General features: G+C 35.2%; 2 protein-coding genes across 4 annotated transcripts; one reads left to right on the top strand and one right to left on the bottom strand.

The window, feature by feature from the left end:
• Window positions 1-283: 283 nt before the first annotated feature.
• Window positions 284-17,575, top strand: LOC135688519 (endothelin-converting enzyme homolog). The gene is made up of 18 exons (XM_065205396.2): window positions 284-551; window positions 2,323-2,421; window positions 3,178-3,447; window positions 5,757-6,016; window positions 8,272-8,337; window positions 8,703-8,906; window positions 9,352-9,485; window positions 10,163-10,388; window positions 10,668-10,766; window positions 11,075-11,152; window positions 11,307-11,410; window positions 12,600-12,658; window positions 12,913-12,964; window positions 13,430-13,497; window positions 13,675-13,799; window positions 14,000-14,164; window positions 16,040-16,116; window positions 17,279-17,575. The coding sequence occupies exons 1-18, from the start codon at window positions 380-382 to the stop codon at window positions 17,376-17,378; spliced, it is 2,358 nt and encodes a 785-aa protein (XP_065061468.2). The 5' UTR covers window positions 284-379; the 3' UTR covers window positions 17,379-17,575.
• On the bottom strand, window positions 16,040-25,770 carry LOC135688523 (neo-calmodulin). 3 transcript variants are annotated; one of them, XM_065205405.2, is made up of 5 exons: window positions 25,422-25,770; window positions 21,026-21,169; window positions 19,789-20,034; window positions 19,024-19,177; window positions 16,040-16,178 (listed from the first exon to the last, which is right to left on the bottom strand). In XM_065205405.2, the coding sequence occupies exons 1-5, from the start codon at window positions 25,486-25,488 to the stop codon at window positions 16,145-16,147; spliced, it is 645 nt and encodes a 214-aa protein (XP_065061477.1). In that variant the 5' UTR covers window positions 25,489-25,770; the 3' UTR covers window positions 16,040-16,144. The 3 variants fall into 3 exon arrangements, with proteins under 3 accessions (XP_065061477.1, XP_065061476.1, XP_065061475.1); XM_065205404.2 differs by lacking the exon at window positions 25,422-25,770 and adding an exon at window positions 24,880-25,403; XM_065205403.2 differs by lacking the exon at window positions 25,422-25,770 and adding an exon at window positions 24,166-24,353.
• Window positions 25,771-25,980: the final 210 nt, after the last annotated feature.

The raw sequence follows: 25,980 nt of genomic DNA, 5'->3' as shown, positions 1-25,980 counted from the left end.
ATATTCTCGTGCATCGAATGTTGTAAAGTTTAATCTGAGATACCGTCAATATTTTCGCTTTTTGGGAGAGAGAACCAAATATCGTGTCAAGAAAGTTTACTGTAACCTTAACTGACTAGTTCTACTGTATGAAAGACTTACAAGTAAAGAATTAGCTATTAAATGAACAAGAATACCAATGCCTGAAACCAATCATTGTCTGAGACCTATCCTGAAACCCGAAGCAAACTTCCATGGAAACGAGACAGATTAAGCATGGCAGATTGTCACGCATCAGCGATGAAATACTTCCTCATTTCCGTACTAATTAACTCTAACTATCATAGCAACCTTGGTGTTGGTGGTGAGGTACGAATCACGCGATAACTGAAATGAATATATGATGAGGTTTTTCATGAGAAAGGTTTTCTTTCTTGTCGTTTTACAGCTATTTTCTTTAGGGAGTTTGCAAATCTCATCTGGAACTCATCTCGAAGACCCGGAAGACAACAGTGAAGATTACCTAGATGAACTCAAGCGAGCTAGGCCTGGCTTTAACAATGTCGATGAAAGTAAGTGGTAAACATGTCCTTATTTTTGCCGCCTATTGCTCTCTGTTATTTTTAGCATTCTTGTTTTATCATCAATTTTTCAGCCTTATCCGTCAGCGTTTCATTCTTAAAAGGGATAAAACTTCGTCATGTTTATATATATACTTGTAAATGGTTAACTTTCCATGTTCCGTTCGAATAAGCAATGATAGAAACAGAACAAGTTTACTTGGAGAGGGTTTATGGGCCCCGGGTCAGTATGAAAGATTAATAGTAAAGCACACCTTATATAAGGCAGACTCATCCAAGCAGTATCGGGAATGCTCCCCGGCATTTTTTTTAAGAGGATGATGGCTATTTGGTTGCTAAAATTGCTATAGTGGCTAACCTGCTCTGGTGGCTATTATAACTTCTGTTTCCTATTTTATATAGCTTGAGCATTTAAACTTCTGTTTCTAGCTGTTTCTATCATTTGAACTAGCCTTCGCGCGCAGAGCAGTTAGAGTGATCAATTTTGCCAAATACCAAGCTCATAGTGAACCACTATTCAAAAAACATAATCTTCTCAACTTTGATAACATGTATAAACTTAAAGTTGCTAAATTCATGTTTGATATTTATCATGAAAACGGTAATGACCTATTCAACAACCTGTTCATTAAAACAAATATACGTCATCAGCATGAAACAAGACAGTCTTTAAATGACAACTTCTCTTTCCCTTTGGTCTTGACAAATTACAAACAAAAGTCAATTGTATATGAAGGAGTCAAAATTTGGAATTCCCTGCCATTGCAAATTAAAAAGTTACCGAATAAGTCATCTTTCATCAAAAACCTGAAAAGTTATTTCTTAAAGTCGAATTGATATACTTATTTGAACCCAATTATGAACATTATCATTAAACATTTATTACCACCATGCATCTCACTGTTGTGTTTTTAGTATAACCAATTAACATATCTTATTATACTAACCCTATATTATCTTGATATTCCTCCTTTTTATTTTTCATTCACATTCTTCTTTTGAAATCGAACACTTACACCTATAAATGTCCAATCGGGCATATGACCTAGATAGCTCCTTGTGAGTTCTTTTCATATGTCCGACAGCAAACATACCAAACTTTGAATTATCTACTGTTTGTAGTTTTTTCTTTTTTGTAAAAAATAATTGTTATTTGTGGTTCAAGTATTAAATAAAATGTAGTAGTTAATTATTGCTGTGAATGAAATGTTTTGATTTTTGAGTTGAGTTTTTGTGTTTTGTTTCATATAAATTTCTTATATACTTCTGTTTCCTGTATTTTGCCCTGCTGCAATCACATTTTTGTAACATTCAGAAGCTTTTCAACTTCTTTAGCCCAAGCCCATAAAGATGATGAATTCTTAAGAAAAATATTGATGACCTTTATCATTAAAGCAGTCAAAGATGTGAACTGCTCCTATCTTACTCCATTCATAATTTTTTTATCATTTATATAATGTTTAATTTACATTTAATTTGTAACGATAATTAATTGTTTCTTTTGTTTACAGTTTGTGATAATTGACAGGCTGGATTATTACTTGTAATTTTTTTTAATTGATTTATTATTTATTGACTCCTATAGCCAAGGGCCCCTGGGTCAGTGACCTCCTCAGCACTGGATGATAGTGTGAAATTATGCAGTGTGCATGTGCTGAGAATGCTTTCCAATTACTAAATTATTGATTCCTTTGCTTTATGCCAAATGGCACATATGGCAAATGCTACAATTGAAATATTTATACCATATTATGTTTTTCAGATGGCCATCTTGATTCAAACTCACTCTTCACTGTGTATGAAGATGATGAACCTCTGAGCAAAGAAATGGAAGAAAATGACGATGAAGACAAAGATTATGGTAGCACTTTGATTCCTTTGTTTCCTGATTTTTCTAATTTATTTCATTAAGATGGATATATATCTCTTAAAAGAACATGTGATACAGATACAATGCTAATAGCAATGAGCTGTTTGCCAATATAATGGAAATTAAGAGACATAATTCTTTTTCAAATAATCATTTCCTGTTACATTTATTTTACATGCCAACTGAGCAGTTTGAGCTGTATCTTAAGTCATAGTTGTGTAGAGAATGTTTTCAGCAGCATCATTATGATCAAGATAAAATAAAGGATTAGGATAGTCTAACTAAAATGCTCTTAATTTACCTTCCTTTTCACATCCCAATTTTCAGTGGAACCGGGTCTGTTGTCCAAAACAAGACAACCATATAGATTTGATCTATTTATAATCTATTTATGGTCTCGAGTTAATGTGTTCCCAGCTATGCCTGTCGATAGAACCCATTATTTGAGCTTTTGAACAAGAGTTTTAATATGGATCAAAATGACACTTTACCTCGGTAAAGGGCAAACATGACAAAGGAATGTGGCTAGAATCCATACGAAAACATGATAAAAAACTTAGAGCAATGACTAATTTGCCATTCCACCAAGAATTTGGTTGCGAAAAGGGAGGTAAATCGAGGGGTTTTTGTTAATTCTTTATTTTATCTGAATTAATATTTTCTGATTTATCTGAATGTTGTTATGATTGATTTCATTTATATATATATATAGGTTATATCTTGGTTTGTTACCCTTTGTTGTTGCAGATAAAACTGATGATGTAAACATTGCTAGGGGCAACCATGCTAGAAAACCTTTATGTTTGACAAAAGAATGTGTGATTGCTGCTGCAGAGATCCTTTCAACAATGAATCCCTCTGCTGACCCATGTCATGACTTTTATGATTATGTATGTGGAAACATCAAGCTTAAAGAACCATTTGAAGACATGACAAGAACAATGTCATTTGAAACTCTTAGAAGACAGAACAATTACATATTACACACCATTCTAAAAGAGATGCCTACAAAAAATGGTAAATTATTATCATGCATCTTATTGTAGAAAGCACTTACTTCTCTATTCATGATCATATTTGTAAAACCAGACTAATAGCTTCATTACAATATTCTCGGATTCGGGCGATTTGTATCTTCACATTTGGCAGAAATGGATAACAGAATTGGAACCTTCATGTTGAAATTAGTCTGTGCCAAAAAATTCAAATTGTTTGGGTCGTCAGGCTGCGAATTACCCCATTTTCCAAATTTAGCTTTCCCTATACATTTCAATGGTCAATTCTGGTCTTCTGGTCAATGGTCAAAGCAAATTCTGCTCAAATCTAAAGAAATATCTAAATATTCAAAACAAAGTAACTTGCGACCAAACAGTCCAAACAACATGAATTTTTCAGTAATGACTAATTTAAAGATGACAACTTCAATTCTGAAGTCCATTTTTGAAAAAGATCTGTAGATAACGAGATACAAAATTGATGATGTCAACTTGAATCCATCAATTGAAACTTTTTCTATTCTTTGAGAACAGATTACTCACTTTGACTTGCTGATTTATGGAAGCCTTCTCAAACACATGCATAAACCCTCACTTAATTCCCATCAGTCATCTACTCACATGATTTTCTTCTGATTTTGTTTCCCTACTTTCATTCTTTTGTCTTTCCTTTGTTTTATGGTTATTTTCCCTAGGTTTGTTTACCACTCTTTGATGTCTTCATAAATATCCTTCTCCTATGTACTGTTCTGTCACATGACTTATAATCCAGTGGCAGTTCAAAACTACAGCCATTACCGCTTGAGCGGTAGTCAGGTTATTAAAAAAATTATAAAAACAATGATCATTTTATGTTTCTCCTAATACTTTGATAGAACCATAGTTAAAAACTGTGAATATTTGATCACGCTGCAAGCCAAACATTCCTCCTTTGAGACATGCCTGAAATTGTCATAGAGACAGAAGTGCTTTTGAGTCCTTTTCACTATGGAAATGTATGCTGAGTCAGATACTTGCAAATAAAAGGCTAGCATGGGGGGATGATGAAATCATGGCTTGCTAGCTAGGGGGTTGAGTCGGTGTAGAGCGGATTCGAGCTGACCTGAGTGGTAGTCAGCCTGCCTAGACCAATCAAATCATCAGAAATCACAGCCAACCTGGGGGATGCATAAAGCTTTTGTTGAAAAGCAACAAACAACCAAGTTGACTGTCGCTCAGATGAGGGATTGAGTAGTGCTGTTGCTTAACACAACTCAAATGTTAAAGAAAGATGGGGGACCCCTACATATTCTGCAAGCAGGCAAACTTTGACTTCAAAGCCGATGTGACCCATTATTTAGTACAATACACACATATTGATAGGAATATAGTTTATAAGAATATTAAGTAGCTAAAATTTAAGAAGGTATCACAAAGTTTGCCAAAAGTATGATTATTTGTTTAGCAAAAGTTTGCTCTCAAAGGTTTCAAATTTTAGATGGCTTTTTAAACATGATTTGATGCAAGTTCCAGGCGACATTTTAAAATTCTGCCAAAAATATCATTTGTTTTCTTATCCTATGGCGTTGCCTAGGCTTAATGCTGGAAATGTTTTTAGAATATCCAGCCTCAGAATAATAGCAACCTACAATGATTTGTTGCTTCTTGAGGTTATTGCAATGATACTAAAAGTTTCACAAAAGCGCCGCTTGAAAATGGTCTACCTAAGAAAAAATAGAGAACAATAATCATTTTAAAAAACAGGGTGTGGCCAGGAAATGGATGTAGTCTAAAGGGTGAGGTCGATCTATCTAATTTCAGTGGTAGTCACATTTTTGGCTGTATCTGCCAATGTAATCCGCATTCTTTAATTCTTTCTTGCTTAAAGTAAATTTTCTTTTTGACTATGACTCTAGCTAGAGTTGAAATGTTTATATAACTACTGATTTTGTCAATCTTCATCTTACTGGCCATATCATAATTACTATAAGCTACATAGTTTGTCTATCCTCATCTTACCCGGAATGGTAACTGCACTGATTTTGTCAACTTGAATGCTTTTCTGTACCGGTTTGGTCACATGGGTTGCCACATGTCTTACCTGGAGTTTTAATAACTTGATTAGTCAATTGAAATAGCAGTTGAAATACTACTACTACAAGATATCTCTTTTTTTCACTGCGCTGGTTATCTATCTTATCATACACCTGTCACATGGTCCAAGAAATTGGTTCTAATGCAAATACTCCAGAATTTTAGTTTATATTCCCTCCAACAATGCACCCAAAATATGAGTTTTTTCAATCCTTGCTCATTCAATAGATACTTACGGAAGACAATGTTATTTTACAGGAAGCAGTGCAATTGATAAAGTGAAAAGGCTCTACGACTCTTGCATAGCCAGTGAACATAATAGTGCAGATAATATCAAGGCTCTCAAAAAAATGGTAGATGATTATGGTCCTTGGCCCTTAGCACAGGCCAGCAAATGGACCAAGAATTGGAGTTTCCAAAAAAAGTTCAATGAAATTTCATTACAATTTGGACGTTCTCCATTATTTTCACTGAGTGTCACTTTGGATGAAAAGGAACCATCAAGCCACACACTCCAGGTATCTTTTGTCAGTATTCAAGTTATATTTTGTTGAGTTTTGTGAGCATTTTAAACCTCTGTGGTGACATACGAGAAGAGAAAATTAAAGCTTTTTGAAATCTTTCATATTTTGAATTGCAAAAATTGCAAGTATTTGTTTGCTTTTGCATTCCATGCATTTATCAGTTTTATGTTCATTCACTTCATAGTACCTACTAGATGTTCAAATAAAAGTTTTAGAGAAGTCGGTGCAAATATTATTTAGTTAAAGAATGAATAATACCACCGACCTTTAACTTTACAACACAACTATCACACCGTCCTCACAACCCATACCATGTTTTCTTTACCATTATAATCACTAACACCGCCATTACTATTATCAACATTCCATTATTCTCAGTTCTAACACAATTAATTATTATTATTATTTTTGTTTTTTTATATTCATATTTAGTAAAAGCTTTGTTGGCTCTTTTACTAACGACTTATAAATCGCTTATAAATATATATATAATTTCTCACCTCAATGTTTGCAGATGCAAAAAGTTAGGACAGCTTGTTTTCTGTTCCAAAAACCCGAATAATTCTTTTAACTATCTACACAACTATATAAAAACAGCTCAATTAATGAGATTAACTAAAACTAAGCGAATAGAAGAGCTAAGCTACAAAGCGAATGTAAGTACAACAGAAATATTAGTTGTTGTGCGTAAGTACAAATTATATGGCTGAATATATGGTTGATTAAGTGCGAATAGAATGTCGTTATATAAGTTCACTATACATATTCATAGTCATCATTATTATCCCATTACATCAATCTCTACAGCACCATACACATTCCCCCACATCACCCACCACCCTACCCTCTCCACTTCCGTCATCCCATTTTTTCTCCCCTGCGCTGCATTCATACCTTTCAATATCCACCAATCCGGCATCACCATCTCACATTTTAAATTCATTCGCTCGTTCGTTTCATTTACCCTGATAAAGTCCTGTATGCCGGGGCATAATATAAGTATTCGTTAATTTAATTTATTTTGAAAATTTATCTCATAACATTGGATTCCCGTCGCCGTTTTTCTTTGTTCCTGAATTTTACCCTCGATTGAATAATATGTGTGCTCGCATTTAAGAATGTATTGTGTTGGCTGTCACTGTGAAAAACATTTTTATGTTTGACAAGTTTAAGGATCCTGCTAAAGGGCACCGAAAGCCATGACTTCTTCCAAGTAATGGGTTCTACGAGGACTTTCTTTAAACTAGACTTAATTCTCTTTGGAAAAGGGTTTGGTCCCTTTCATTTTCAAATTTACTTTGTCATCTTCATCATTCTTTTAGACATAAACTGAACAGTGAATATACAACTAATTAAAACCGACTTGAAAAGTCAAAGATATTGCATTATGCATGTTTTTTGGAAGAATGAGAGCAAATTCCAGATACCTGGACCTAGCATTTTCTGAGCGCTCAGGCCGTGCTTCCATCCATTCAAAAGGATTGCGTTACTGCCAAAGTTTATATTTTTCCTGCTAATTCTCTTGCCATTTTGAAGCTAGTAATGTAGAACGCATTTTTCCAAGGCTGTAAGGTAAAACTGAACAGATCGCTAAAATTTATTGAGCCTGGTCAAAACTTTCTCAGAATCCCACAGTGCAAAGAATGTAAAGTGGTCGCAACTTGGAATTCATTGAGCAGGCAAAGTCGTCTTTTCATTTGAAAGCTTTTAAATCTTAGATTTGTTTTGGAAAAAAGAAATCCACACTTGTGAAGATAGAAAGGGTTAACAGTTACCGATTATTAAAACAAGGAACCCATATATACACGCTTTTCTGCTCATGACAAAATCTGATCACAAATTCTTCTAAGCAAGCCTGATAAGTTTTTCCTTATGAACACAGATGGAAAGCTGTTCCATTAACAAAATCATTTCGGTAGGCGTTATGCAGTTTCTTCATATGAACAGGCGTGAAATACCTTCTCATTGTTACTATCAGAGTTCAATAAACCTGTCATACAGCTTTTTTACACTTGCCTTTTCTGTTTGGAAGCCCTTCCTTCCTGTTGCTAGGTATCTTGTAGAAGCCCCGTTTGGCCCGTACAACTTGATAGTACCAAGACTATGCGATACATAACGGGAGCTGCTCTATCTTTACAGCTCCTAATATCCTTTCACTTTTTGTAAAGAATTAATCCTATTTATCTTTTAAAGTTCCACAAGTTGTTTTCCATTTTAAAGGTTTTGCATTTACCTTATTTGTTTTTCAGCTACAGCAGGCTGGCCTCCTTCTGCCACGGGATTACTACATTTCCAATGATCCTACCAAGTCCAAGGTATTCTTATTTCTTTGAAAAAATCACTTTTGCATCTGAAAAGTGAATTTTGAGAAAGACGAACGTGTTCTTATCAATATTAATATAACCAGGCCTTGGAAATCCATTGTTAAAAAGAAAGTGTCCTGGTATTTATTGTCAGGGTATTGTCTGTGTTTTACTAATCTGAAACTTGCGTGTTGAATTTGTTTCATATGATGTTGTTTATGAAAGAATCATTGACCATATGCTGAGATTGTTTAAATTAATTCAACTGAGTTCTACTTCTTATTTTCATTCTAGTTTCTTTCTCTTTGAATCTTTTCATTTATTTTGTTCTTCTTTTGTCATTTTAAACACCACTGCTGTATTATTCCATCCTTAAGGTTTACCAGTCGTATTGCATGTTTATGTTAAATATCATGAAACTGTTGGGATATAACAAAAGCTACCAGATATCAATGCTGAAGGATGTTCAGGATTTCGAAAGGAAGTTGGCAAAGATATCTATACCTGCAACCGAACTGAGGAAAGCGGACCGCATGTACAAACGAGTTAGCATAGGAGGCCTAATGAAACTCCTTCCTGAAGTAAGTCATTTATGCTTTTATACGACACATTCAGTGACTCAGCTATAACTCTAAGAAATGAAATCTGTTTATCTTACAAACATTATTCAATTTCATTACTTTAAGTTTCAATAAGCCCATTATTTGCAAAGTAAACCTTTCAGTTTTCTCTACTTCGTATGTGAATGTCAATCTATAGGAAATCGAATGCTGCTTAGAAGCTTGCAAGACTATGGATGACAATGTTTGCTTCGTGTAATGTTCCAGAAAACTAACTTTTCCAGAAAAGGCTATGTTTTACAACTTTATTCATTTTATGCTAATGATTTCAGTTAATTGTTGTGTGATTTAACCATTGAACTATTGACTCCTTTCCTTTTGCTTCAGTACTGTAAATAAATATTCAATGTATGGTAATCCTAGGTAGAGAACTGTGCAACACATTATGTTATGTTCTTATTGTCAGATTGAGTGGAAGAAGTTCATAGCGACATATTTAGAGCTGGCTGGGTACAAATTGAGTGACGCGAAATATGTTGTGTTATACGGTCAGAATTACTTCCGAAACCTTGGTATATTGTTGAGAACGACGAAGAAAGAGTGAGTTTCTTTTCTTCTTTAGGCTTGTTAACGTTTTCATTTCAGTGAAGTAATGAGATAGTAATGAGGACAGAGAAAACCTCTTTAGCTTATTATTATCTAATTGCTGCACTCCTGTTTTTATTAACTCTTAGATTGCATAATGCAGACAAGTATCTTTTATAGATAATGTGTCCATATTAAAGGACTGCGCATACCATATTTTCTCTAAACGCCGCGGCGTTTATTATAGACTCCAAATTTTGGATGAGACGTTCAATTGAGAGCGGCATTCAATACAAAATGAAAAGTTTGTCAAATGAAAAATGACAATAGAAGTGCGATGAAAAAGATAACAACAGATTTTAAACAATGTTTTCATTTCCCACAAACACGTAGTAAATATTATGTGAAAAATTTAATGTGTTCACGAAATGGAAATGTCAAGGAATGTCAATATCCCTGTCTCCGTCAGAGTCGTCGTCACTATGACATAAAAACTTTCGTAGCTTTCGAAAAGTAAGCGCATAACTGATTCATTACTTCTTGTTTTGATGTGTTTTGTAATTAACGCCGCTTTTAAAGATGACCTTTTACAACCTTGTTTTAGATAATCGAAGTAAGATGAACATATATTGTGTAAGCTATAAAGTCGATCGTAGAACGCTGTAATGTGACATTTTCATTTTGTCTCACAGGACGCTTGCTAACTACCTGCTGTGGAACTTGGTTTCAGGCTTGTATGCATTTGTCGGCGAAAAATTCAGACAAGAAGGTTTCAGATTTGAAAAGATTTTTGCTGGGAAAAAGGCAGAGCCTTCATTTTGGCTGTTTTGTACGGAGCTAGTTGAAAAGGCACTGCCTTTTGCGTATGGAAGGATGTATGTGGATGCGAGGTTCAGGAGTAAATTTGCGAAAAGAGAGGTGACTCTTCAAAGTTTTTCGGTTTTTTCTGTAAGGCCATTAATGTTTTAAAAATCAAGTAAAACAATCCACAAAATTTCGCCAATAACGCCTCTTAAAAAATTTTACTTCCAAAAGTTTTCGATTATTAGACAAGCGGGATCATGCTTTAGTGCCATCAGGTTTTATGCGTCATGCTATTTAGGAGACTGTCAACCCTTTTTATGTAAATTTTGCTACTTTGATGTAAAGTTTGTATAAAGTTTTCATATCAAGGATTGATGGTTACTTTGATTTCAGGCAAGGAGAATCGTCAGAGAGCTGAAGCAAGCTTTTGTTTCAAATCTGCAAACTGTTAGCTGGATGAGTGACAAAACGAAAGAAAAGGCAAAAGAAAAGGTCCTGACTGCCATGCTTTGTTGCTCCTCGTATCATAGTATTTGTTTTCAAAATAAAGAAACTATCTTACATCAAGGAAAATGCTGGTTTGACAATTCGTATCGACTTTTTACGTAGATTATTATCAATGTCGATATCAGTATGTAGATTATTTCCAATCTTTTTGTGCATCTTAAGTGCATCGAATGTTTTAGATTAAAGTTCAACTTTTCAATAAAGAACTACCTTCTGATGCATTTTATCATTTTCAAATACTCTTATGTATATCATTCAAATAAATTTTCTAAAAAATAGATTTTTCTTCATAGGCTGAAGCTATAAAAGAGTTGATTGCCTATCCAGATTATATACTAGACGACAAAAAACTCAATAAAAAATACAAAGATGTAAGTTGTACGTTTTGCTTTTCAATTCTCTGTTCCCTATTTTTTTCTATGAGAATATCATTTGCACAAGATTTATATACTGGAAGATGTCACAACAGTGGTTTCTTTCAATGCCATTGTGCATTGTGATGAAATGACGTTTTTACCTTTTCAGCTTCACATCAATAGTCATGATTTTGTTGGGAATATTTTGCAAGTTGTGACGTTTAATATGAAAGATAACATTCGAATGCTGAAGAAAAAAAGAGATAGGGCCAGGTTAGTAAGCACGTGATACTGCAGGCAAGACATTTCTTTATATCATGCTTGAAAGCTCATAATTCATTCATGCAAAGCATTTATTGTACTATTGTCGTGTAAGCGATTCAATGTCTACCATATTACAAGTTACAAATTTGTTACACCGTCTACTAAAACTCTGGTAGATCAAACACTTTGTGATTAAGCCGAGTCAAATATTGTGTGTTGTGTTTCTTCTGCTTAAAACACAAGATATTCAGCATCTCATGCTTCAACAACTGAATAATAAATTTTAGCTATCATATCATCGTCAGATTTCGTCAATCATTTCATTTTATAAGTAGATGTAGCAAGTAAATGTAGAAGTAGCAGTAGCGTTGCCGTGAGCCTTAGTATACCGTTGGCCTTCTCTATCTGGCATTCCGATGGGCTTGCTCCTCACCACCTTCCCAGGTTTTAATATTCTCTATCCATTCCATCCTGTACCTGCTACGCTTTCCTTCCCTCAGCTTCTCCTTCTACGGTGGCTAGGACCATACTATTCCCACTCTTCCCCTTTCTAATCAGGCCATTCTCCTCGCTTACTCTCGCCTCCTTTCGTACCTACTCACTTGTTCGTTTGTCGGTCCATTCAACGCTCAGCACTCTCCTCCACAGCCATAGCTCCATTTGTTGATAATTTTCTCTTCCTTCATCTTTCTTCACTTTGTGGTAGAGATTTTAAGAAATTGGATAATACTTCAAAACTGACATAAAAAGAGCAGTACGCATTTCAAATCATATAAAAAATGACAAAGTACATATTTCACTGTAGTATTCAATTTTTACTGTAGTGAAAATTATGTTTTGCTCTCCTAAACACTGTTTGGTGTGTTGAACAGCGTTTTTTGGTCGAAACAGCGTTATTATGTTGCTATAAGTTTGGCTGCTGGATAATAATCAAATTTTTAACTTTTAAAGTTTCTTTATTTTTATTCCAAGTTATTTTTTTTAAAAGAAAACAGTTACATTTCACCGTGTGGTTTGTAAACCATCGTTTGTATACTAACTGGAGCAGTTGCCTTGTCGCTTTGATTAGAAAGAGATAAGGCAATATTGAACAGTTGTAAAAGGTATTATGATTTTTTAGACATAAATGATAGACGTGTAGAGACATAATTGTAATTATGATTTTTGAAGTGTACTTTGATTACAATTTGCTTTTTAGATGGGCATCTTCACCATCTGTTGTCAATGCATTCTATTCACAGGTATATAATCGAATTGGTAAGTGGAACAAATCAAAAGCGGTCCATTCTCCTAATCACCTGCTTACAGTTACCTTTTAACCCATTTTTCTTATGTTCTAGAATTTTTTTATATATATGTATATTACTATTCAGTACTGACAGACCTTTCTGCGATTATTTTTCGAAATTGAATTGTATGTTGAATTTTAACAGTAATTTGAGTAAATAAACGTTTCTCCTATGTAAAATATACTATTTTAATTTACTAATACAAAGTCTACTATTTTCTAGTTTTCCCGGCTGGGATTTTGCAGCCACTCTTCTATCATCATGGATACCCGAGGTTCGCTCATATCTTGCAATTCGGTATTTTTTATATAAAATTTGAACTGCCATCGCTGCTTTCCCTGTACATAAATTTGTCTACTACTTTATGTAGGGGATCTGTATGTAATGTGAATGTCTTTCAATGTTATTGATAGTATGAGGGTGTTCATTACGGTATGTCTGAAGATGGACAAGTTATTATTGCTTGCTCTCATTAGCAATTAGCATGCGTCAAATAGATATTCCTCTAATAAGGATTACATATAAAGTGGTCCTATCGAATCTTTTTATTCCATTAAAGCAACATGTTTCCCTTCACGTTTTCAGAATCATTCACAACGATACTTTCTACCCTTTGGCAAGATTTAGTGTAAAATTAATCGCGAAACCTTTCAGATCATACGTAACTTGGTTTAGATATATCTAAAAAACTTCATACCTTGCCTTTCGTTTTGATTTATTTTGTTTCATTCTGGTCTAGTGCAATGAAGTATGGTGGCATCGGCACTGTCATTGGACATGAAATAACGCACGCTTTTGATGACCTAGGTTTGTAGCCAGATATTCTTATATTTGTGGTTTAAATTTTGAACCCCCTCCTCCCTCCACAAAAAAACTTGAGAGGAGAGAGTGTACGGTATCATCAGATTAATATCATTTGCGAATCAGAGTCTAATTTTGTAATTCATTTGATTTTGCTGTTGATCTTGTGTATTTAAATTTAAGGGCGCAAGTTTGACAAGTACGGTCGACTTGTACAGTGGTGGAATTCAAAAGACATTAAGGCCTTTGAAAAAGAGGCTAACTGCATTCGAAATCAGTATTCAAGCTACTCCATTTACGGAAAACATGTGAGTGTCACAACTCTAGCATTCAAATTAATTTTTGTGCGGTTTTATTACTTTGTGTTTTAATGTTACATTTTGATTTTCCTTAAGTTCTACTGTGAACGTGGCAAAGCTTTGGAAAGTGGAGTTGTCAATTTTGTTTTGCAGAATGTGAAAATTTTTCTTACCATCCACTATTATGAACTTGTTCTACTTTTTTGTAGATGAATGGAAAGTTATCTTGCGGAGAAAACATAGCTGATAACGGAGGAGTGAAGATTGCTTACCAAGCATTCAGAAAACACTTGCGGAATGATCCGGAAACAAAAGCTTTGCCAGGTCTTCAACACTTAAGTGATGACCAGCTCTTCTACATCTCCTTCAGCAAGGTCAGGCTAATATTCAGGCTATAAATTTACGTTTTTTTTCCAGCAATAAAATCAAATCCGATAATATCGTTATGATTTTATCGAAAATCATATTTTATCAGATTTTATCGAAAGGTTACTGGAATAGGGTCACCGTTTGTATAATGATTTGAAGTAGCTGTGAATGGGTGGTACCGAATAGTTGCAAGAGTTCAAGGCCCAGTTTTAAATTTGGGGAGTCAGATATGCATGTCCTCAGTTTCTAAAACTTCTTGAATAGGAAATAATGCATCACGCTCTTAATGCCTTGGTTTAGAGAGCAGGGCCTTACAAATCGTACAAGGTGCTCCCGTTCAATTCAAAATTTTCCCCTTCATTTTCTTCAGGCAGTGACTTTGCATTTTGCAGAAAAGGTACTGTATTTGTTTGGAAACTATTGGAGTATTTACAACCTGCATGTCTATCTTACTTCGTTGTTTCTGAATTTATTTCCCGCCGTATTGCACGTTTTTAAACAAAGCGTGCTATCAAGATGCACAATCAGAATATTGTTTCTTTTATGAACCAGAATAAGTCAATCCGGTTATGTGAACCGGAATACGTCAATCCGATTATATGAACCAGAATATGTCAATCCAGTTACATGAACTGGAATACTTCACTCTGGTTATGTGAACCAGAATTAGCCAAGTTTTAGGGAAATTTTTGGGCACACAACATGGAGCAACAATGTTTTTTGCGTGCGCATGAGAAAACCAACTTTTTACTTGAACCTTTCTTCTACTTTCTTTTTAGGGAGTGAAATAGACGATTTAACTGATAAGGGCAAATTTCTCTATGCTACAATTTCAAGCTAAAGTGTCCTAGGTTTAGGCCTAGGCCTATCGAGAAAAGCAGTAAAGTACTAAAAATTTGGTACATAAATTAAAATTTTGGCCTATATTCCGGCAATAAAGGCAATATTTTACAAGTAGTTTTGACTTTTTCTGTAAAAATAGAAAAAATTTCAGGATGCGGCATCGTGGGAATTTCCCATGATCTTTTGCAAAAATATGGAGCATATTCTCCTACTTTGAAATTGCAGAATGTCATTCTTGTTTGTTTTTTGTCTCTAGTAAATAATTATCGAAGTTTAAAACGTCAGAACATTAAACGAAAACTCTACGCTAGGAAATATGTATACCCAGTTGTGGATCAAAATAGGCCAAACAGAAACACGAGCACATGACTGTTGAGATTGACCAATCAGCGCCGCTTGCCTATAAAGAATGCTACCAATGGAGTCCTAAGGTGAAAACGAACTCCTTTTGTCTACACAATAGCGGTTTTTTTCGTGCTTCCGTAGATAGATTCCAAAGCTGCTTGATGGACCGACGACCGGGCTTGACTAATAATCCGAATTATGTCGCCATTATCATTTTTATAGTATTATGAAAGTGTGCTTATTTTCCGGGTATACTTTCCAATGTCATCTTATTTTTGGGCTCGTGAAGATCAATTGATGAAAAATTCAACATGCGGCATCGTGCCATTTTTGAGATATGATAAGTTCAAATATTGGATTATTTCTCCATAAAACTGACACTAATTTAGGCGTGCTCGTATCTTTTATCTTGCATAAAGAATCAGCTGATCAAGCTTCATTTCGCCACAACTCATAACGTTTGTGCTTGTTGTAAACCCAATCTTCTGTACATTAATGTTGATAGACTATTTAAAGCGTCAGATTATGTATAAGAATGTATAAATCACTTTGTCTTCGTATATTTAGGCCACTTTTTCCCTTTGTCTCGTAATTAACATTGAAGAAATCCTTTTTCGGGCTCAAATATTACCAAATAATAGTAAATTTCTTGTTTATGTTATTTGTTAATTGTAACTAAATATGATTTTTAGATTTGGTGTGACGCTGAAGCAAAGGCACGAACTCTGAAGAACATTGTGACAGACCACCACAGCTACCCAAAATTTCGGTACGTTTTCTCTTGATTTTCTTTTTTGTCACGGTTTACGTTTGATGCGGCTCGTACCGTGCCTGAAATACAAAGAAAATCTGCAAAATGTCTGGCCTTTAGAAAATTGAGGTAAATTCTAGAAAAGTCAGTGGATTTTATGTTGTGTGTTTTCGAGTTAGGGAGAATTAAAGGCATTTGACACAGGTAAAAGTGGCTTACAGCCACTCGACAACGAGCGGTTGACCAATCAAATTGCGCACAGAGAAAAATACGTGAACAGTTTCCGCTTTTTTGCAAATCGGTAAAATCCTAGAGCAGCGCGCAGCGGTTTCATGTGAGCAGTTTCCAATTCCTTTCTTGTGCGCGTGCTCTGATCAATTTGGCCTTAGTTATTTTTAGATTCACTGTATCTATGCATGTCAAATGCCTTGAAGGATAAATTCGAAAACGGTTTGTTGGGCGAGCTGTTTTGTGCACCTATCAAATTGTTTCTTGCGGCTTTGTTTGTGATTTTTTCTTACGCTCTCGCTTGCCTTGCGTCCGCTCTGTTGTTGTGGTTATTTTCTTATACGTACATTGTGGCGTACATTTGCACAGCGAATTTTGAATGCAGGGATTGATAACTACCTCCTGTCCCCAGTTTGCTTCTTCTACGCTATGTTAATTAAGGAAAAATTCAGTCATTGAATTGATTAAAAAAGTCGCTTTTTCATTTCATTGCTCGCTATTCATTTCTCTCGTGCTTTGTGTTTCAACATTCATTTGTGCGTTAAAATGTTCCAATTTTTCTATGCTCTAAAACTTGTTGGTTCTGTCAATTTTCAGCTGTACAACCTGTTCGTGAATAAATGAGTTCTAATTAGTTGACCGGGTACTGTTTGTCAAGGTTATTAATGTACCTTTTTACTGATGAAATGGTTTAGAATCTGCAAGGTTTGGTTTTCGCAATATGAATACAAACAAAGCTAAGGCTTAAGGCGCATTGAAACGACTTGATTTTAGAACCATTTCAGCGTATGGCCATCGTATGAAAACGTCTAATTTTGGTGACGTTGGCTTCTTTTCTTGGTTGTTTTTCTACACGGTTTTTATTCTGTAAGCATTTAGAATTGTTCAGGCCAGGAGAGCGTATCACTAACCATAAGTCATTATCCTTATCACTTCATTTTTATTTGATCAGAGTCATTGGAGCATTGTCGAATAGCAAAGAATTCTCAAAAGCATTCCGCTGCAGAACTGGATCGCGTATGAATCCTGCTAAGAAGTGTATTATATGGTGAAGAAAACGAAGAAGGACTTGCCCTTTGATATTTTCATACTTTTCTAGGTTGGTAAATTTGTACCAAACTCTTTTGTATTGCAAGGCTTAGTTTTTTCATGTTTCATAACAATTTCTATTTATTATTTTCTACACATTTTTTATGAAGCCGAATTGATATTTTATAACAATTTTCATTTTTCCGAGGATGCCCACTTACGTTGTGTGTTTGTTTCTTTTTGTCTTCTATGAAGTCTTTTTTTAAGAATTAATTTTTTACTTCTTTCAATTTCTGTAGGTTATATTGCACTATTCTGCGTGTGCATCTTGAGACGATTTATAGCACTAGGGTATTTTATGCATGCGAGTAAACAGGCTCATGTGCTTCTTAAGTGGTTCTTCTGCAAGCCTGAGGAAACCTTGCAAAAGTTAAAAATCGAATAAATCTAAAAAGCTGTTACAGAGCCAAATTTATGTGGACTTTTTAGCATAGGATATCCAAGTATAGAATTCATTTAAGGGGCGCTTAATGCAGAAGGGAAAAAGTAACTCAGCTCTGCCGTAATCGAAGATATCGGCCAGAGGATATTGACGAATTTCGTGTAAACTGGATGTATTTACCACTACGTGTGAAATCTTCAGAAATTTTCATTTCGTATGTGCTTCTAGAGCCGCTTCTAGAGCCGCTTCCAGGGCCGCTTCTAGAACCGCTTCCAGGGCCTCTTCTAGAGCCGCTTCCAGGGCCGCTTCTAGAACCGCTTCCAGGGCCTCTTCTAGAGCCGCTTCCAGGGCCGCTTCTAGAGCCGCTTCCAGGGCCGCTTCTAGAACCGCTTCCAGGGCCTCTTCTAGAGCCGCTTCCAGGGCCGCTTCTAGAGCCGCTTCCAGGGCCGCTTCTAGAGCCGCTTCCAGGGCCGCTTCTAGAACCGCTTCCAGGGCCGCTTCTAGAGCCGCTTCCAGGGCTGCTTCTAGAGCCGCTTCTAGAGCCGCTTCCAGGGCCGCTTCTAGAGCCGCTTCCAGGGCCGCTTCTAGAGCCGCTTCCAGGGCACGTAGTGTATAATAATGCTATCCCATCTGTCCTTATTAAAACGTAGATATGTTTCTCGATAGCAGCGTGCATATTTAATTGTTTTTTTAATAAGACTAAAAAGCACGGCTTTCTTTCAAGAAAGACGCAAAATGAGTTCAATGAAATTTGCTAGATAACGAATCTGTTTTTTTTATGATATCCACATCGAGAAACTTAAAAAATGTGCCGCGAGAATCAGCTTATTGATTGGAAGAATACCGCTATTTCCTCTAAATTTACATTTTCAAATCTACATTTGAATCATGAGAGCGACCGCTTGATTTGCTCCTCCATGCTCGAGATGATCAAATGCAGGCGCTTCTCCTAAATTTAAATCCTTTTAAAGAAGCATGATACGACTACAGAAACTCATCGCAATTCAGAATCATAGACAACTAAGCATTACACAACAATAATCTTGCAAATAATCGTACTTGGAATTAAACCCTAAAAAGCCGTTTAAAAAAGTCCAAATCTCTGTACTTCACTTTCTCATTGCATTGTGCAATATCCTGCAAATCCATCTGAAATGATCTAGCATAAAAAGTGTAATTTCTACGCTTATCTTGTGAAAAATAAATCTCATTTTGTGAAGACTCACAGTTGAGTTGTCATTGTCTCTTCGTTCACGTATTTAGACTGCGCTTTTTGTTTGATTCTCCCGTCGGTTGCTTGGCTTGTAATTATTTCATACAAACTGTCAGCACGATCTTTTGTGACATTTTTTCCGTATGTTCTCCACATTTCTAAGAATTCTAAAATTTAACGGAAAATTTCAAGGATTTTACTAAGGAACTCTGTCCATATAATATTAATGCCTTAGCTACAACTAGCGCTCTTGCACATGTGCATTAGTCTCACGTGGACAAAGGACCGCTTTCTTGTCGGTTCCCATTTTGAATTCTACCGCGCGTCATTATTATTAACGTACATTAGTCTGTGATTTATGAATAGATCGGTCATCTTCAACAACAGGAAAAACATCTCCCACTTTGCCTGCCTGCTTTTGGAATGCGTTAATTAAGTTTGACAAAGTGATAAAGAAGTAGTGATCTGTCTAATGATCTGTAGAGCGTAAAGGTCGAAATCAAGATAGAAACTATCGAGGTGTAGATAAAGGAAGCCTTCAAGCAATTGTTGAAGGAGCAACTAATGGTTGCAAGGGAGATCCAGATAGCATGATGTGATACTTGTAGCAATGCCTACAGATGATTTGTCTCAATATGAATGCCTTTCGATCTCCTAAAAGAGCAGCAATTATCCCTGTAATTTTGGATAATGAGGTTAAAGGCACTTGCCTAGACAGAGGATGGACTCGAAAGGCATCTATTCCTTAACTGAAATTTCTTAGTGAATTTAAACGTACCGGTGTAGCTGATATGGCCATCTTCATTTGTGTCTGCATCCTCAATTAAACTGAAAATCATTGCTTCAGGGGTGTCTCTGCAAGTCGCCAGAATGCATTCCTTGATTTCTTCTCTAGATAGGTAGCCATCGTTATCCAAATCCATCATTTCAAAAGTTTCCTTTAACCTCGTTTCGTATACTCCTTGTTCTTTCTTGCTTTCGTGGAATGTCGTGAGAAAATCACCAATTTCTATTGCCCCGCTACCTGCAGAATAATGTAATTGTAATTTGATGAAACTTTTGGTTGTCAGTAAACATCTTTAGTGAAGGGATAAGATCTCTTGACTACATGTTTTTGAATGTAAGCGTTGTTTTGTTTGAAGTACTGATTTTTCAAAGTTGTATGATTTTTAAGCCAATACAATTAAAATCGCTTCGACAGAAATTTGTGCATAGGAACCGCGCCTTAGATATTTTTGGTTACACAATATCGCAAATTTCACCGTTATTGTTTCTGACACACTTAAGTTTGGGCCAGACGTTGCCCAGATTGTGCAAAAAACATTAATAACAAAGTGATAATGGGCAATGCCCGTTCGTTATAGGACCAAACAGTTTTAGATTCGATGTGAATAAATGTAAGAATCCGCTTTTTATAGACTAAGCGAATTCTTGTTCATCTTTGGACTCCACTGGTAATATGTTCTAAAGGCAAGTGGCACTGACTGGGCAACTTTTTTTATGTGCTTGCGATTTTGGGTATTTCTAGGTATTTGATTGATCTATTCCAATCCACAACTGGGTATTTCTAGCTTAGCATTTTGGATCAATACTCTGATGTTTTGTACTCAGGTTCAAGACGAAAGGGCCTATTATGAAGGGTAAAGGACAGAAACGGAGCAAAGCAATAACTAGAATCAAATACTTCGAGAAAAGAAACTAAATGTACAAAAAATATTTTACCTAAGATTAATTGTAAGATTCACAGAATCCGGTAGACAGCGTATTCAGCGTATCTTCTTTCTTACATATTAAAGCTTCAGTATGTTTTATAAAATGTTCTTGTCTCTAAAGTAGTTATTAAAATGTAAATATGATTATGATAATGGTTAAAAAACTTGTTGGCATTTAAAATTCTCAGCGGTGTTTGAGGCTCCACCAGAAAATATTCTCCAAGAGTCCCGACTCTACGATCTTGTAAAAAGTTAGCTCTTCTGTTTAGGAGACTAAAAATGTTTATAAGGCAATTCATTTACCATCACGATCTGCGGCATTGAAGAGCTTTATAAGGTACTCTTCAGAGATATCCAAGTCAAGATGATAGAATAAATCTGCAAATTCGTCTTTGTCTATGCGACCAGTTCCACTGATATTGATTGCACCAAATAGTGCTATGACGTCTGCAAAGAAATCAAAGCATGACAAAGATTCTTTCTTGAGAAATTGGTTTAACCTAGACACTGAAACATATGAAGGTTTTTATTCAAAGATAACTCCAAAGTGGTACGTTGATTGAGTCACCGGATGACAGCATTGGCCTTACAATTCAGCGTTGGGCTACCTCAGTTATGATATTGGTACACTCTTGGTTGTTTTTTACTCAATAAATTGAAATCATGATTTCCAAAGACACATGTTACCTGGAAAGACGATTTAAATATATAGATATTAGCTATTATTAAAGACTGGTAACCATAGTATTTTGATCAACATTTTCATAAAAATTTTGTGACAGAAGGACAATCGTAAGTTCCCTGAAAACGAAAAAATTCTTTTTTCTGCTTGTATCATCAATATAAACAGTGATAGAGGTACCATATCATAGATAGAGAAAAGAACACTTTCTTCGCTATTTCTGGGGAGGGAAAGATTTCTTAACATTTTGTGACAGACGGACAATTCGAAACTTCTCCAATAACTGCGCACATTGGATTTGACCTACCAAATAAACGATTGATATCAATCAATATTTACCTCTACTAGATGTCAATGACAAAAATATGCTTTTCAACATTTTTAATCTCAAACGACATTTTCCAGTCTGTCCGTCACGTCCGTCCCCTACGATGATACATTGGTACTTTCGGTCTTAAATATTCCAAATAATCATAAATATAGTCATTCAATGTGTTTGATCATGTTTCTTACTGATAGTCCATTGTTAAAAATATTTCAAATTGATCTCAAGTTTGTTGGTTTAGATAGAATATTTGATAATGTGAAATTAAATTCTTGAGTCTGAAGTGTCTATTCAGTCTATCCGCCATGACGGATATTCGTATCGTTTCGAGGCAATGTGATTATTCCATTTGTGAATGCTTCAACTCGTCTACACCTCTCTATGGGTTTTTTCATGCCACAAAAGGAGAAAATTTCTACATCATCCGTTAATTTTTGAGACCTTATGTAACTATCGTTTGTCCGTCCATCACGGATCATGAATTTCGTAATAGCCCCACACTAAGAAGCTTAAAAGAAAAGTTGACTAACAGAACATTGGTGCAAATGCGAGAAATGGAAAAAGTTGAAAATTAACTGTCAAAATAGAATCGGGTTATTTCAACATCTAGTGTAGAAGATTTACCCTTTTATCAAAACACTACATTGAAACTGATGTGAAGGAGAACGAGCTTTGAAGAAGAGGAAGAGACCAGTCAAACCTAAGAAAGTTATTGGTGTCAGCGAGACTCAGCCAAATTTACTTAATCGCAATATAACATCTGAACGGCAGATACCGTAAGGAAAATACATAAAATATTAAAAAAATTTAATAGGAAAGATTTGATATTCAGCTAAAAAGAAGATAAAATTATCGATACACTCAAAAGAGTTTCAGGTAGAGCGGTAGGGTCCTCTAGGTAGGGTTCTCCAGTTTGGACAAGTAAGGTCGAATTGCAGTCAAAATTTTGTTGTTGTCCCTGCTGTTTAGAACGAAGCCTTCAAGAACACAGAATTAAATGGAACAAAAGATCCAGAAATTCAGTCGATGGTGAAGGAGGAATTTAGAATCGGTTTTAAATTTTGTTGATGCTATTTTCTAAGAAATATAACTTATGAGTTGTGTCTAGGTTTTGACTTGGCAATGACTTTTACTTTAGGACTTGAAGAGCTTGTATCAATTTTTACAGAGGCACATGCCTCTTTACAAAAATGACTAACCCCTAAGCAATTTTGTGCCATCTCAACATAACTTGCAAAGAAATAACGCTATTAAAGGGTACCACAATAATATTCAGAAAGAAATTGCACTTGTAATCTACTTGGAAAAACCACAAGCACGATAAAATATAACTGAAGCGACAGACACCGAAGGTGATCCGCCATCACTCTATCACAGCAGTGCAATGTAATGTTACGTTTCTTGCTAGCAATCTCTCGAGGTGTTGACTGAGCAACGAACAAGCTGAAAGCATCTGTCTTATCCCATCTAATCTCTCTATGCTTTTCGTCAGTCTTTTGATTTTAAGAGCACGGAATTAGCATTACAGACTGAAAACCACTAGTGCGGACTGTATACATAAAAAAAAGATTTCCATAAAATTGTGGCCCTATTCACATTAGGATGTTTTAAGCGAAATATCTAGCAGTTGGTAAAAGGAGCAGAAAACAACAGACGAGCCAAGTGAACATTTTTAAGGCTCTAGCTTTCACCGTGAAAGGATTTTAAAAAATCTTTTCCTATTTCAGTTCAACCATCCTTAAAGCGGGTGTTCCAGATAGTTAGTCTATGAAATGTCTAGAGAAGGGGCCTCCTTCTCTTGTGCCTTTGAAACTCACAGATCTAGATTATCTACGCACAATCCAAATTTTTTCTTGAAACCCTCAGTTGTATCATCTAAAATTTATAATAAACATTTGGCCCTGAGACCCAACAATATTAATCTTTTTTCAAAGAACAGTGTAACTTTTCAATCCGCATAGCACAGGTATTTACAAACAAACACGAAGAAGCCAATGTCGAAATGCTATACCTATAACCTACATATATATGCCTAAATATATGCCTATCCATAACAGATTGTACTGAAAACCTTTGAACGTTTGAATTATTGTGCAAATAAAGATTATCTTTGCTTCGGCCCTTAATAGCTAAATTTTAATTGCTACAGCTATGCCCCAAACAGTCACTTTTGGATTTGGATTAAGCTTATGTTCAATTTGAAAGATGAAGTTAATACATACAGCAATTGAATTAATCAACAAACCACAATTCATCTTAATCTAGAAGACCTATGCTCAATATGTATCGAATTTCTAATCTTTGAATTTTCAAGTCCTTTCAAATCTTCTGTCATTTTCAATATTTCTGATGAACCCTAAACAGACTCTTTTTTGAATATTTCTCACATTTCTTGAAAATGAGCATAGCTAAAGAGAGAGGTGCTTTATTACTTACCTGTCATTTCCATCCGTTTTGCAATTGAAACCTTGTGGAAGGACGGAAGTAGAGTTTTCAATGACTTCAGTATTGTTGGGAGGCCTCTTCTTACCTCATACTTTGACGACATATTTGCAACAACTACCTGCTATACTTTTCATTCAGTCATACGTCAAAAAGATTTTGCAAGAGAAGATAAGCAAAATGATATTTTATCATCTATGCATTTCTTTTATAAGGCGTTATGAGCACTGCTTATTAGCATATGCAAATGAACAGCTGAAATTTTACAGACAAGTCGCGCAGTAACATGTTTTAGAACACAACGCCTACCATTTTGAAGCTGAGTCGAATATACTTTTAGAACGAAAAATTGCTTTTATCTGCTTATTAAAATTATCTGCTTATTTAAATTATCTGCTTATTGAAATGGGTAAAATATGATAAAATGTTAACTAAGATATTAGTTGCTGCGATGTCACTTTCATTCCAAACCCAGCATTTTATTTTAAGACTTTGCTCAAGAAAACAAATTTAGCTGACTTAGATTTAATACAATGCTACCTGGCTGCATAGGTTATGAATGATCAAATTGCATCAAAGAGCAACGTGTGAAGTACTTTTAGCAATATTTTCTCGTTGTAAAAAGAGAAGGATCAAATAAAGTGTTATTCACAAGGTCATTCAGCATTAAATTGAGTATTCGATGGTCACAATGCATTTGCAACTGACCTTGACACATTTTTCCAATATGTCTTTCATTTTCATTAGAGTAATAGTCCTTTTCTCGATACTTGACGACTTTCATATAGGGAACGCCTAACCTCAAGCTAAACGTTTTGTTTCAAAGTGTTCAATAGCCGCCGCTGCTGCTGGCTTTCTCACGAAGCTCCAATACAGAAACAGCTGGTAACGTCAAGCACCGAAACTTTATTCAAGGTAATCTCTCAATTTCATTCAGAATTGCACCTAAAACTATATAGATTTCCAGTAATTTTGCCTTCAAAAAGTAACGTAAATCTATTAACGATGGATTTGAATGAAAAACAAAGGCCAACTATTCTACTTGGGACATTATTTCACGTGATGCAATGAGCCGATGCAAATATTCCGCAAAAATTTTGTTCAGAAACAACTGGCAAACAGGACGCATTGTTTCTCAGAAACGCAGGAACTGAAATGCATTTTATATCATAGTATAGAAATATCAAGTATGCCAAGGAAGCGAGCAAAGTAGGTAAAATATGAGCAAAGAATAAGTGAAAATATAGTACCTTCCAATTCATTATCTTCTAAGTCAGAATCTTGATTTCGTGGCCTCTTGGTGCAAAGACAGTTCATATTGATGAAAGTTTTAAATACATCAAATGGATATCATGCTTCCTCCGCAGATTTTCTAAGTAACTACTTGCTTTTCTTTTCAGCAAAAGCACTTGTTTAGAATAATATCTGTTTGTAGAAGCCAGCACAATCTTAGTAAATGATATAATAGACAACTACAATTCCGTGATTATAAAATTTGTAATATGTTCTATGTTTGCATATAAAGAAGCATCGCTAAAGTTGCCAGAAGACTAGCAATATTTACGTGAAATTTGAAAGCTGCTTTAAATAATTGAGAGAATTTCAGCTTTACCTGAATCTAATCTTTATTGTTTACATTTAGGTCATTTTGTGGCTCACAATTGTACCTGCAAATTACAATAGTGCTTCTGTTTGTTTGAATTAATAAGTCACAAGAACCAGAATAAGGAAAGTACAAATAGTATTCGAAAAGTTTGGTTGCCTGGCAATACGCTATGTTCGTTATTGCTCTATTTACGCAAAAAGCTT

Source organism: Rhopilema esculentum, chromosome 19 (genome assembly GCF_057945365.1).
Source record: "Rhopilema esculentum isolate cy_ngs chromosome 19, ASM5794536v1, whole genome shotgun sequence".
NCBI lineage: Eukaryota > Metazoa > Cnidaria > Scyphozoa > Rhizostomeae > Rhizostomatidae > Rhopilema > Rhopilema esculentum.
This window is presented reverse-complemented; position numbering and strand designations above follow the sequence as displayed.

Excerpts from the sequence above, each read along its gene's own strand:
- LOC135688519 (XM_065205396.2), top strand. The coding sequence starts at position 380 with ATGATGAGGTTTTTCATGAGAAAGGTTTTCTTTCTTGTCGTTTTACAG. Across the intron at positions 8,338-8,702 it reads ATGATCCTACCAAGTCCAAG|GTTTACCAGTCGTATTGCAT; the intron begins GTATTCTTATTT and ends TCCATCCTTAAG. Across the intron at positions 13,800-13,999 it reads ACTCCATTTACGGAAAACAT|ATGAATGGAAAGTTATCTTG; the intron begins GTGAGTGTCACA and ends ACTTTTTTGTAG.
- LOC135688523 (XM_065205403.2), bottom strand. The coding sequence starts at position 24,277 with ATGTCGTCAAAGTATGAGGTAAGAAGAGGCCTCCCAACAATACTGAAG. Across the intron at positions 21,170-24,165 it reads AAAACGGATGGAAATGACAG|ACGTCATAGCACTATTTGGT; the intron begins GTAAGTAATAAA and ends ATTTCTTTGCAG. Across the intron at positions 20,035-21,025 it reads CAATGCCGCAGATCGTGATG|GTAGCGGGGCAATAGAAATT; the intron begins GTAAATGAATTG and ends ATTATTCTGCAG.